We start from the raw sequence: 13,693 nt of genomic DNA, 5'->3' as shown, positions 1-13,693 counted from the left end.
AAAGTGGTCATGGTGCTTTTAGCTTTCAGGTAAAGGATAAACACCTGGTGGCCCAAAAGGCTAACAACTTGCTCACTGGTGTCCTTCCTTTCCCCGCACTTGCAAGGGTGGAAGCAGCCTGCTCTGGAGAAAGCAGTTAAGACCTGCACAACACCTGCCTCTCCACGTGGAAGGAGGAAGCTTCAGGGCCATTCATGACCGATGTGAACCAAGTTGCACATGGTAAAAGCCAGTGGGGATGGCAGGAAAGATGACCTAAATGGGTGTAAGGAGAAAGGACCTCTCTGTGGGAAATGGGGTGGAAAATAGACTAAGGGATAACGAATAGGTGTGCCCTGGGGTGGAACCATGAATCGATGAGATGGCCCAGGGGTGGGGGGAGGCAGCGTAGGGACAGTGAAGACTCTAGAGCAGAGATAACCCATGGCAAAGGTCAATACAAGCAGTGGAGGGCACAGAACGTTCCTCTGCAAACTGCACTGCTGTCCCAAATTCATGGACTCCTGAAAAGCCAGCCCCATACTCATTTCCTACTTTTTGGCTCAGGAAAATATAGCACGCAGCACGTTATTGGCCACATTTAGAATTTACTGCTATTGCTATTAATATAAATAGTGGCCAATCATTAGCACCATGCATCACCTCATTTCACCATCACCCTCACTCTGCTGAGCAGGTTCCACGATCCCCATTTTACAGATGGGGAAACTGAGGCTTAGCAGGATGGTGCAAGAGCTGTGCTGTTTGCTTGCCAGCTCACTCTCCGCCTCTCTCCACCTGCTCTGTGCCTGGCAGGCCGACCTGCATGAGCTTCCAGTTGGGTTTGGTCAACGGGTGATACCAGCAAGAGACTCAACAGCAGAAGAAGGGTGAAGTGTTTCTCTCTCCAGCCCCCTGCCAGGTCCCCAAGCATTGGCTGCACCCCTGTCCCCAGAGCCACAGTTCTGTCAGGCAGCCCTCTGCACAGCCCTCTTCCCAGTCTAGGGGTGTTAACAGCTCCCCCATGTCCCTAGCCCCAAGGGGCTGAGCCATTTCCTAAACTCCATGCCATTGGCCCCTCTCATAAGCCTCGCGCAGACTCCCCAGTGGGAATGGTGTCCCCTGCTGGCACCTGACTGATATGGAGGGAAGAAGAGCTTACCAAGCCACAGCGCTTACACCAGCGGGGCGGACTCACCCTCCGTCTGCCTCCACAGCCTGTGTGGACCCATGTGAACTGGGGTTTCTCCACGGCAGACACTCACACCCATCACCGTCACAGACTAGCGGCACCCACAAGCTACCCGCTCCGCTGTGCACTTTTTAACATTTCTCTTTAGCGTGACTCATTTTTTTACTTAGATAAGCCATTTCTAAAAAGAGAATTTAAATCACTGTCCCAAGTGACACACTGCCCTCACTTGCCTTAAACAGAGAGCAACTGAAAAAGAATTACAGTAAAAACAAAACAGTGTTTTCAAAAGTCCTGTTCCCTCTGGCTGGCTGAAGCCTTGTTGCCCAAGACTACAGGATATCTTTTTCTTTTTCTTTTTCTTTTTCTTCCTTCCTTCCTTCCTTCCTTCCTTCCTTCCTTCCTTCCTTCCTTCCTTCTTTCCTTCCTTCCTTCCTTCTTTCCTTCCTTCCTTCCTTCCTTCCTTCCTTTTCTTTCTTTCTTTTTTTCTTTCTTTCTTTCTTTCTTTCTTTCTTTCTTTCTTTTTCTTTCTTTCTTTCTTTCTTTCTTTCTTTCTTTCTTTCTTTCTTTCTTTCTTTCTTTCTTTCTTTCTTTCTTTCTTTCTCTTCTCTTTCCTTCCTTCTTTCCTCTCTCTCTCTTCCTTTCTTCCTTCCCTCCTTCCCTCCTTTCTTTTGAGATTAGCAAGTGCTAGAGGGTGTTGAAGAAAGGAGAACACCAGCCTGAGGCTTTCTCGCTGGCACAACAACAAGGACAGGACAAGCGAGATTCGGGGGAAGGCCCTCCCTCGGTGAGTCCTTGCAATTTTTTGCAAATGGGCAGGTCCCACTTCAAGAGGACCACTGCCCTGGGCCTGCACTGTCCGGACCTTCTGCAATGGAGAACTGTCCTTCTACACCTGTGCTTTACAACACAAGCGCCACTGGCCTCGGGTAGCTATTGAGCACTTGGAATGCGGCTGATGTGACTGAGGAACCACATTTTGCTTCATTCCGTTAAGTAAAAGCTGAGCCGCTTGGCTTGGCTTTAATGTGAATGTCAGTCTCACACACGGCCACGCGCTGGAGAGCACAGCCCTCGGCTGTGAGCCCCGTGAAGGCGAGGACTTGCCTGTTCATGCCCCTCTGAATTTCTAGAACACCACAGTGCCTGGCCCCAGGAAGCATCCAGTTAATATCTGCTGCACCAATGAGTGAGTCAGCAAATGAATGAAAGAAAGGGACTGCTTCCTGCAACAAGAAACTGCGCTCTCTGCCACTCAGACTGTCCGGGAACTGCTAACTCTTCCCCATCAGGTTTGCCTTCCTCCTACCACTGGGTCCCTCAGCCAGCGACAGGCCTGAGGAATCTGCCATCCAGTGATGCCTCTCCCCCCCTGCCAGCCAGCTCTGGCCCGCCTCTTGGCTGCCCAAGAGAACAAAGAAGTCTTTGTGATGTGGTTGCCTTCCCAGTCCCCCCACCTCACCCCCTCCTCAGCTGTCTGGGACATTAGGTGCCCAGTGACAATTAACAACTTATCACCTGCCTCTATGAAACCGGGCACCTGGCCTTGGGTTATTATGTAACCTGAATACCCACTTGACAAAAACCTGCTCTGGAGCAGTGAGCGCCAGCTCTAAACGCGAAGGCCACCCACCCTCCGGCCGCACCAGCCTCTGTCTTCACTCTGACAGCGTCTCTGAGCCCCTGCACTGCCCCCATCCCGGCCCAGCCCAGCGGTGCCAGGGTCGCCCACCACTGCCTGCCCGTGATGGACGCCTTCCTCTGGGGCGGCCTTAGGGAGCGGGGAGGAAGAGAGGATGCTGGGGAGATAATGGAGGCGCCAGGGATGGGTGACAAACAGCCCCATCAGAGGAGCGCAAGACCCTCTGCAGAAAGAGAAACGAAAGGGCAAAGGCAACAGCTTGGCAATGGAACAAACCCCCCCAATGGCTCAGCTGCTTCTCTCCCTGGCGACTCCCAAGCGGCTCCTATGATTTATGAGGCTGGAGGGTTGCTCCCCACTGGAGTGCCGCCAGGATCCCCACCCAAGTCTGGGAAACACTGATGCCCCCCTGACGCAAGGCTCTTAGGGTGGTGGGTCTGCCTGCCTGAGCCCTGGGATGGGCCCCAGGACCCCGAGGGAGGAGGCCTGTCCCCGACACCATGCAGTGTGTGTGCTGACAGAAGAGTCGTTCCTCTCCCTGGCCTCCGTTTTCTCAGCTTTAAAATGGGGGGAAGGAGATGGTGTAAATAATCTCTCAGCTCCCTTCTGGCCCTGGTGCTCTGTAATTGGGCCTGAGGACTTGCTTCACGCTCCATGTGGGAAACCTACAAGGTACCCCCGTGTCCTGGGCACTGGGGTTTCTTTCTCTTCACACTTGGGGCCTTCACCACACGCCCAGGAGCCGACCATCACTGTCACAGCAGCAGCCACTTTTCACACACCCACTGTACACAAGACATGGTGCACGCAAACCCTCATATCACATGACTCCCAGCAGCCCCCACCCAGACAGGCCACCATGACAGCCCCATGTTCGGTGAGAGAAATCAAGGCCGAAAACAATGAAGAGGTTACCTGAGTTCACATGCTGCCTAAGTGGTAGAGATGGGACCTGAACCCTGGTCAGACTCCAGAGCCCATGTCCTCCGGAGATCTAGAAGCTTCTTCCCAGGAGGGCTCCCACCTCCCGTGACTCCTGGTTCAATCCCAAGGCACATGTCCCGGTGGGAGCAGCCCCATTCCAGGCAGTGTGATATTGGTGGGGCCTGGGGGCGGGGCCTGGTTTTCCCTCCTTGCCAGGTCTGGACACACTGGACAGGTGGGCAGTCTCCACGTGATGGCATTTCTTCCTCGAGGCTGTTGTCTCTCTGGGAACCCCAGAGCAATCATTTGTAACTGAATGGAGGTTCCAAAGAGTTTCCAGCTTCAGGGGACCCAGAAAAGTGAAATTAATCTTCCTAGAGCACTGCACTGGGGGTAGCATACCTCCCTCCCTTCCACTGCTCCCTCCCTCCTTACCTGTCGAGGTCACTTCAATCTCTCAGTCTTCCTGATATCCCTGTACTGGCCATTTCCTATGCGCGATCTTTTATTACTCTCAATGAGTTTTTCTGTGAGAGGTTGCCAATAACCGGAAACTCCTTGGGGACGGTGTCTGCTGGTCCACAACAAGGCTGGGCAGCTGCTCAATTCATGGAAGTGACTGATGGGATCCCTGACTTGGCTCCGATGGAGAAGAAAGCGGGAGCATGCTCCACTTCTCAGAGAGACCCTGTGGTTTGCTGACCCCATTCTGGGGGCCGGGAGAAAGGGAGGGACTGATGACTAAGGGTCAATTACATGCCGGGTGTTTCCATGCTGAATCTCACCACACCCTCCATTTTCAGAAGACAAGGACACCGTGACTCAGAGAGAGACTGACTTGCTCAAGTACTTTCTGCTAGGAAGTGGCCATGCTAGGATTTGAACCCAGTTCAGATGGAAACCAAAGGATGTTAACACCAGGTGCAGAGACAGTGATTGAGGAAGGATGGGTGGGCCCAGTGGGGTAAAGGTTTAACAACCAGCTCCAAGGTGGGAGGAGTCTTGACCTATAGTGTTTGCTGATTGCTGTGGTGTAAATACCCCCACCCCTGGTCAATTTCAAGCTACCTATGGGATCCCCTCAGAGTTGGGAAGAGATGTGCAAATCCATGCCTGGGAGTGAATCCACCTCTGCCCGTCACTAGCAGTCGGACCGTAAGCAAATCACACAACCTCTCTAAGCCTCGGTCCTCATCTGTAAAGGGGGGAGAATATTATCTCCCAAATGGGAGTTTCTGGGGGGATTGATTACAATATTGCGTGGCTCAGGGCTTGGCACATGGTAGGCGTTTCGTGCATGTTTTTTCCTTCTCTCCTTCTCTTTCTTCCTTTCTTTCCCATATCCCATCCCCATCGCTAACCAAGGACAGCTCCCTCCCCCCACCAAGGAAAACTCAGAAGGTAGAGGAAGCCCTTTGGTGTTCCCACCACCTTCAGCTGTTGGCTCATCCCTCAGATGCCAGCCGTGATGCCAACATGAGTGATGGTGGGCAGAGCTGAACAATGAACACCTTCTCACACTGGGAAGGACTTGAGGTGACTGAGCAGGGCCAGGTAACAGACCCAGGCCTAGTGTCTGGACCAAATATCATGGTCAGAGGAGACCTCATTTATTTGTTCATTCATTCATTCATTCATTCATTCATTCAAGAAACACATCTTGAAGATCTGCTTAGAACCAGACCCATACTAGGGCTGGGGGTGCAGAGATCCAACCTTCAAGAGCTCTCTGTTCAGTGGGAAGACCAACCCATAACCATCTCCAGCCCCGGAAGAGGATTGTTTTAACAGAGTGTTGCCCGAAGTACCATTGCCAGCACACTTAGGGGACAGCAGGTTTACCAGGTTTACCAGGTTGTGAAGGGTGGGAAGTGGGCAAGCAGAGACTTGGAGGGAGGTTTACTGGGAGTCAGAGGCTGTGCTGGCTGAGGGCAAATGTCTGCTCTCTGCACCAAGAAAGAGCAGAAGTGGGGGAGGAGATGGAGGAGGCGAGGAGAAGAGCAGAGACTTCTGAGGCAGACCCACCTGTGGGCTGGGGAGACGGTGGGCCCTGGTCTCCATGCTTTGCGACCACAGGCCCACTAGTGTCCTTGCCTGTGGATTGGGGATGTGAACACCCATTTGGACGGCAGTCAAGGAGGGAGGAGGTCACATCAACAAAATGGCAAGGACAGCACCCAGCTCACAGTGCATGCTTTTTGGCTAAAGGTTCCTGGCTTCTGAGCTCATGGGGAGCTGGCCTGTCTCACTCCAGAGCCCTGTGGACCAAACAAAGCAGTGCAATGAGTGTGGGAGGACAGGAGGGCTGGGCTCACAGCCACAAAAACCCAGGTTCCAGTCCTGTCACTTCCAGCTACCATCTTTTCACCTCCCTAAGCCTCACTTTCCCTGGTTGTTCAATAGGCTCAAGAATAGCTGCCTTCACGTCTTATATGAGGACAATGTGGAACGACAGGCCTGGAAGCCTGTGGTCAGCTCTTGAGTGCTACCAGCAGATAGAGCGTTGGGGTATCTGGAGTCAGTATCGCCACCACTTTGATTATTTGAGCGTCTCCAAGAAAAACAGAAGCAGAACTTGGCCCACAGGAAATTCACCTGTAAATCCAGTCTCAGTTCCACATGCCATAGGCCTCTTCATACTCTTTTCTGTAGAAAGCTGTGGACCCACCCCTGTTCTAAATCAGGATGCACCTGTCTAAAGGCCAAGGTGGTTTATTCACCCAGATAACCAGCCTCTACTGAGCTGGGTTTCATGGGGAAGATTTGGTAACAGGACCGGACAGCATCCCTGTCTTCATGGAGCATCTAGTCTATGAAGGGCGGATACGGGAGGCTCATAGTGAGACTGGCTGCATCCCTGGGTCTAGGACTGTACTAGATGGGAGAGGGCAGCAATTCCTCAAGTTTCCAGGGAAAGGCAGGGAGCAGGTGGAATCGGTCACCCCCAGCCAGAGGGCCAGCCTCCAGGTACAAAGACTGGCTAACCAGCTAAGACTCATCACACCTAGGGAGACTGTCACGTGGGGTCCTCTTCTTGCCAAGTAGCAGAAATCAACTCTGGACAACTCAAGCCAAAAAAGGAACTGCTGGAATAGGATGAGTTGAAGCCCTTGGCCTTGGAGGACCCATGCTACCTGAGCTGGAGCAGCTCTGGTTTAATGGTGGTTAATACTGGTAAACCTCACTAGAACTCCAGCTTAACCATGGTTAATACTGGTAACCCTCACTAGAGCTAAGAGCTCTGCATGTGATGACTCATTCCATTCTGTCAGCACCCTGGGAGGTAGGTCTCATCATTATTTCTAGGGAAAGCAGCAAAGTACAGTTTACTGTACTGTCTTCCTGACACTCTGCTTAATATTCAGATTCCAGGGAGAATGTGTCTGATGGGTTCATCTTGGGGGTGCATTACCTGATCATATCAAGACGTTGTGCAATTGGGGGTGCGGGTTGCATAATTTCCCTGATGTTTTACCAGGAGTTGTAGGAATGGCTTGTGGCCAAGCCAAAGATAAGATTCCCTTTCTGGGTATCACACTCCTTTGGGTAGCTACTCTGCACACCTCTAGCTCCATACACATTGTATTTATTTGCTCCACCCATGGAATTGTGGGCAGTAGGTCTTGGTGATCATGGTCCCCTTCCACTACTAGACCTCACTGAATGTACAAAGGTGGATTCCAGGATCTCATCTATCTGCTTTGTTCCCAAGAACATACTAGAGACAGATACAACTTAGGAAGTGATGTCATGCGCCTCACCACCACCACCATCTGTCACTTAGAATGGAAGGCTTTGCATCCTCTTGCAAATGGTAAGGCTGCTGCATTCCCCCTTCCAAATGATGAAAAAATGAATTGTTTCTCCTCTCCTCCAGGAGCAGCAGTGTCTCTGGATTGCTTCAGACCTGGATTTGAAAGTCCCAGTTCTTCCACTTAAAGAAGGTCCTGAACCTCATTTATCATTTAAGAAAGAAGAGAGAGAAAGAGAGGAGATTCTGGGCCTCTTGTCCTCATCTGCAAATGTGGTTGATAATACGGCCTCATGGATTGTTGAGGGTATTTGCTGCATAAAGGACATCTCGTAGGTGTGCAATAAATGGTAGCCATCAGTAAGACCACGCTTCTCTCTCCCAGGCCTCACCTGGACTCTCGGGAGGCAGCCTTGAGTTGAACTAGTCCCACCGTGCATGCTTCTGTCTCTGACTCTTTGCTCACACAGGTTTCTGTTCCTGGCACATTTTTCCCCACAGTCCTTGGCTTATTAATGTCCCCCTTTTACTTCAAGGTCTAAATTTCTCCCTCTTCTCTGAAGCATTCCCTTAACACCCCAAGTAATCATTCTTCCCCCAAGAACTCCCCCTAGGAGACATCAATTCACTCGGCATCTAGCAGGTACCAACAAATGTCCACCTGGACTGTCGTTCATCTTTCCATGATCATGTCCGACCTCTCACCCCACTGGGACAAGGGTCCTGGTCTGAGGTCTTTCTCTTTTCAGATGCGCCCTGCCCACAACAGATGCCCATTCATTCTCTTGATGATGATGAGGGCTTCCAGGAACACTCCCTCTCCCATCTGTGCAGATGAACACACTGGGTAATTCTGTCTCAACGAGGGCTTGGGAAGGGGTTAAACATCAAGATGGGGAATCGGATACACTGCAACTGTCCGTGTGGCTAGAGCAGAGGAAGGGACTGAGGGCCATTCTCACTAGAAGACCACAGAGCTCAGAGGGAAAGCATCAGACAGTCCTGTGTCTAAATCTCGCCTCGCCACTTACTGACTGGGTGGCCTTGGAAAAGTCACTTTACCTCTCTGAGCCTGAGTTTCCTCGCCTGCAAAATAAGGCTGATTTTACCTCTCAGGGTGGTTGTAAGCTTTAAAGCAGACAAGAACATCAAAACAAAGGCACAATGTTTGAAATATAGTGAGAGCTCAGTTGGGGTGGGAGATACAGCTTCTTCCTTCCTCTAAATGAAGAATCAACTTTCCACAAAGCGGTAACCACCATAAAGACAGGGACTCTCCTCCCATGTTCAGGGCTATGTTTCCAATGCTTAGCACCGTGCCTTGCACACATTAATATATAATAAACTCTCATTGGGTATGTGAAAAAATGAATTTCAAGGGGCCCGAGGATGTAGCAGAAGCAGGCAGGATGATAAGCCAGGTTAGACACCTACCTGGATCCCAGGAAACCCAGTTAACAGAACTAATAAGCCTATTCTTTGTTCAGTTCTTCGTTTGGCCCCTACCTTTGAAGTCAGACTGCTTATCCAGAAACCTGAGCAAGTCTCACTTAAGCCCTGCCACCTCCATCCCCCACTACCCTTCCCCCTGACTATAGTAGGGTTCAGGTGTGTATGAGACAGACGCTCTGAAAAGTCTGGGTAGCCACGCCAATCTCAGGCATCACTGGTACCTTGCACGCTCCTGCCCACATGCCCCGCCCACGGGATTCTCTGCAGCCAGAGAGAGGGATCACTGGAAGGAACAAGGGAGCCTGGCACTGGACCAGATGGGAGCTGGAACGAGCCAATACTCCTGTCATGAACGAATCTTAAAACTCAGAGCCTCACAGGCATGAGGACTGTGAGGCAGCCAGCACGTGCTGGACACATTGCAGCTGATCCATGTAATCGTGGCTACTGAAAAAACAAAAGCCAGCTAGGATATAAGAAAGGAGCAATCTTAGATTGTTAGAGACTCATGGGGAAGGATTGTTAGATGCAGGGTCTCATCAAAGCATGCACCAGGGCAGCTCTCCTTTTGTGCCTAGCATCTCGGCTAAGGAATTCGGATTTGGGGGGGAGCAGAGGGAGGGGTGATATGATAATCAGTGCTTTCTCTAAGAAAGTTCTCCTGCTTAAAAAATAAAAATAGAAGTTTCAGAGCCGCTGAAGTAAGTGATCTCGGAGGTCACTTCCAGTTCTAACATTCTCTGCACTTAAAAGGAAAACTGAGTTCAACGTCTCAGGAAAAACTCCAGTTTGCATCTGGGGTGGGGCCAATCTGCCGGAGCAGGAGTGGAGCAGCCTGCCCTAGGCAGGCCGCTTAACACAGCAGCCCAGGGCTCAGAAGGAGCCCTTAAGTGCCGCTGGGCTGGTGCCGAGCCCCGCCCTGTGCCCCTGGCATGGGTTCGGGGTGGGGAGGGAGGATAAATATATAAAGTCATCCCACCAGCCGGAGCTGCGCAAGCCCCAGCAGTCTCAGTGTTTCAGCTGCCTCCCTAGCCATCCCACCCAACCCACCGGCTGACACGTGGTTATGAATAGAGATTGGCAGGGCCTCTTGCTGGGACTTTTGGCTCCACCTAACTGGGCCTGACCACCCACTAGCATTCTCTTGTGCCCACCCCCTAATCCGTGGTGCACCGCCCCCTCCAGGGCCATTGCACAGCCCCAAGGGCAGGATTTCCTTCCTAGAATTGCCCAGTTGAAAATGCCATTTAGGCGCTCCTGGGCGATCTGGGAGACCTGAGAAATGTGGGTTTCTCCTCTGGAGTCATATTTGGGGGGAACCAGAGGCAGGAACTTCCCTCCCAGCCAGTCCTGTGTGCAAAGGACTCAGTTCTCCCGACGCAAAGACCCACCTCTCCAAAGTTGAACCCCTTTGCTTTGGGACCCAAGCGGGTAGAGCAGGCCAGGGCGCCCTGGCCTTGCCCCTCCCTAGCAGTGACCGCCATCGTCCCATACTGGGCAGGCGAGTTTCTGAATGCTTGCTCTAGATTCTACCCTCCCCTCCCTCCAAGGCAGCCCCTGGCAGGTGGCCTGGCGGAGCCTACTGCCAGGTGCTAGGCTCTTGGTGACATCCAGGAGGAGCGCCCTCCCCCGGCAAGCCAGCGTCTTGCATCTCTCACAAACCTTTCTAGTATCCCCGCCCCCTCGTGGACACTGACTTGGAAGGGGGAAGGAGGGACCCCACCCACGCGCACCCTTGTCTCTTCTGTGGAGAAAAGACAGCTCCCGGGCGACCCCGGACACCCACCCGCGACCCAGGCTCGGAAAGTTTTGGGCCCGCGACCCAGGTTGGCACTCTTCTTTCGCCCTGAGCTGTGGAGCTCAGAGGCCATGCCGGCTCCGCAGCCCAGAGCCGCTGGGTCCCGACCCCACGCCCCCCGCCCCCCGCCCCCCGCAGCCTGTAGCGGCAGGCGAGAGGGCTCCAGGAGGCCGGGTCAGCGTTCCAGGCAGGACTCGCAGGGTGCGGTCCTGATGGAGTGGGTTTCGCACCAAAGCCTTTCCCACCACTCGCCGCCACCCCCTCTCCTGCCGCGTCTCTCTCTTCTGAGCATTCCGGAGAGGGAAGGAGTGCAACCCTCCGGCCCCAGACCCCCGACCAGTGCTTACTGCAATGTCCAGGTCTCCAGTGCCTTTCAACAAAGCTTGGTGCCCTCTCGGAAGCGCTGGAGCCGGGCAACCACCCAGACCCCGCTTTTCCCTATAACCTTTCCCTCTAGAGGCATCCGAGGGAGGGATCCCTCACCCCAAAGTTGGGGGGAGATTTTGACCCACTTTGAAAAGTCTCTTGCTCCAAGGGAAGGGGGACAAAGTACAGGGCTTGCATCCCTTCTGGGTTACACCAGCCTCTCCCCCCCTCTCTGCCAGGAGGACCACTATTCAGGTTCCAATTCTGCAGCTCTCCCATCCGCAGACCCAGCACTATCCCAAGAACCGCGGTGTAGCAGAGAGTGGGGTTATTTTAGGGTGCACCCCTTCCTGGCAGGCAATCTCTGAGCCTGGTTAGGTACCGTTAGGACAGGGCGGACGGCAGAGGACAGAGTTGACAGCCCCCCTCCACCACCACCACCACCACCACCACGACACACACGCACACCTCCATCATCCGCTTGGGCTAGAGGCTGAGACCCTACTGGTCACAATGGCTACTTTTTGGCACCCCATGTCTCTTCCCCTTCCATGGTGGAACCACGCTGTGGCTTCAGACGGGTTCGTTCTGGGCACCCAGTTTGACGCTAGGCTTAGGGGGAATCGAGGACGGGGTCCCCCTAGTCTCATCGCCCGTGAGTCTTCTCTGGTCCCGCCTCCTTCCCTCTGGGCTCTTAGCCAATACTTGGGCTCACTGACCGGAAGGTGCCGAGTCGCCAGGTTCAGCTCCCGCAGCATTTAGGACCCACCAGCCGGTGGCGCCGGGCGAGACCCTGAACCCTGGACCCTGGACCCTGGAGCTGCGGAGCCGCGGATCGCAAGCTCTGGGGACCCCGCTCGGCTTCATCCTTCTTCCAGCTCCTTCAGCCTAGCTCGGACCAAGTCCGTGCGGGACACACACACAGACCACTGCTCACACCCCCTCAGCACCCCGCAACCCTTTACGCGTCTGTACCCCTCTCCTCCCAGGAGAACCACAAGCTCCATCTTACCCGCGCGCACACACTCCGATCCCAGGAAGCAACACAGCCCCCGCGAGCCCACACCTCCCGACTCCCAACTGTCACCTTCTCACCTGCGATGCACGCACGCTGCTCTCCCCTCTACAGAAATACAGTCATCTGCCGTCACACACCCCTCAAAAGACCCGCACATGTGGGACACGCGTGAAACGCCACACCTCACACAGTCACCCACCCGTTAACACTCTCACACATACAATTACACGAGCTCACGCACCTCACACCCTCACGGAGAAGCTGGCACCCGCTCACACCCCCAAACACTCGCTCACACTCTCACACACCCACCTTTTCCGTGTAACCGACATCGACACTCGAACACCCCTCCAGACACTCGCTCGCTTGCACACCATCACACACACTCACATCTCTAAATGCACTCCCGCACCCTCTTCACACACAGCTCCTTCCCGGACACCCTTATACATAGACGAAACAAAGGCACACGCTTGTGTACACACACACACACACACACACACACACACACACACACACACTCGCACCCTGGCACAGACCCAGAGCGCTCTCTCCAGAGGAGACGTTCTCCCTCCCTCACCAAGCCGACCAGCTCCACAGAACCCCCTCCCCACCACCACCACGCCAAGACCGGTGCTCGGACCCCGAGCCTCTCCCGAGCGCCCCTGCGCCCCTCCCCGGCGGCCCGCCCCCGCACGCACCCCCAGCCCGCGCACTCACCGCGCGCCAGGTCCAGGATCGCGGCGAACAGCAGGCAGACGCAGCCGCGGAGGCTCGGGGCGGCTCGCATGGTGCCCGGGAGCTGGCGGCGGTGGCGGGGCGGCAGCGGCGGCGGTGGCGGAGGCAGCGGCGGCGGCAAGTCCCCTCGCCATGGGCTCAGGCGCGCTCCTGCCTCCGGCCGCCGGTCGAGACGGTGGCGGACAGAGAGGGGCGCCGCGGGGGCGCCCCCATTCCACCGCGGCCCGATTGCCCGGGCACCCCACACGACTCGCCTCGGTCTCAGAGGGGTGCCGCCACCCTCGCGCTCCGTGCGTCCTCCGGGTGCGCCGCAGCTGCTGGCTCCGCGCTCCTCAACTGCGAGCGGCACCCACCACGGCCGGGAGTGAGATCCGCGGCGGCGCTGGAGTTTGGAGCCAAATCGCTCTCTCTCTGCCTCTCGCTCGCCTCTCCCGGAGGCACGAGCGCCCCCCTCCCGGCGCCCTTCTTCCGTCCCTCCCCCTCTCCCCGCCCTCCCTTTGCCGCGCTCTCCGCTGTATTATACAGACTTTTCTTTAATCCTTTCTGGGCTGTTCGCTTCTCGTCCGATAAGCCGATTTATTGCAGGGAAAAGGAGAACTCCCCCCTCCTGGTCCCCCTCCCTTTCCTCCCTGCCTCCTACCCCCTCTAACTCCCCCCAGGTTTCCCCCTCATTCACAACTCGCTCGCAACCCTTAGCTTCAAAACCATCTCCCAGCTGGCCGAGCTCCCCTGCCGTCCAGAAGCCAAGCTCCCCATCTGATGCCCCTCCACCTAATCCCATCCTCAGGATCCCTGCGCCCCAGGCTGATGGAGGGAGGCAGCTTCCATGAGAG

At 54.7% G+C, this 13,693-nt stretch overlaps 1 protein-coding gene across 1 annotated transcript in view; it reads right to left on the bottom strand.

Annotated features, from left to right (window-relative positions):
• IGSF21 (immunoglobin superfamily member 21) overlaps positions 1 to 13,306 on the bottom strand; it is a 234,311-nt gene extending 221,005 nt beyond the window's left edge. Inside the window, exon 1 of the mRNA XM_090271464.1 lies at positions 12,843 to 13,306. Within this exon, the coding sequence (XP_090127590.1) occupies positions 12,843 to 12,912 (70 nt within the window). The 5' untranslated portion in view covers positions 12,913 to 13,306. The remainder of the gene's footprint in view (positions 1 to 12,842) is intronic.
• Between the last annotated feature and the right edge of the window lie 387 nt (positions 13,307 to 13,693).

This window comes from Furipterus horrens, unplaced genomic scaffold (genome assembly GCF_987537825.1).
Source record: "Furipterus horrens unplaced genomic scaffold, mFurHor1.1.pri manual_scaffold_3, whole genome shotgun sequence".
Classification (NCBI taxonomy): domain Eukaryota; kingdom Metazoa; phylum Chordata; class Mammalia; order Chiroptera; family Furipteridae; genus Furipterus; species Furipterus horrens.
This window is presented reverse-complemented; position numbering and strand designations above follow the sequence as displayed.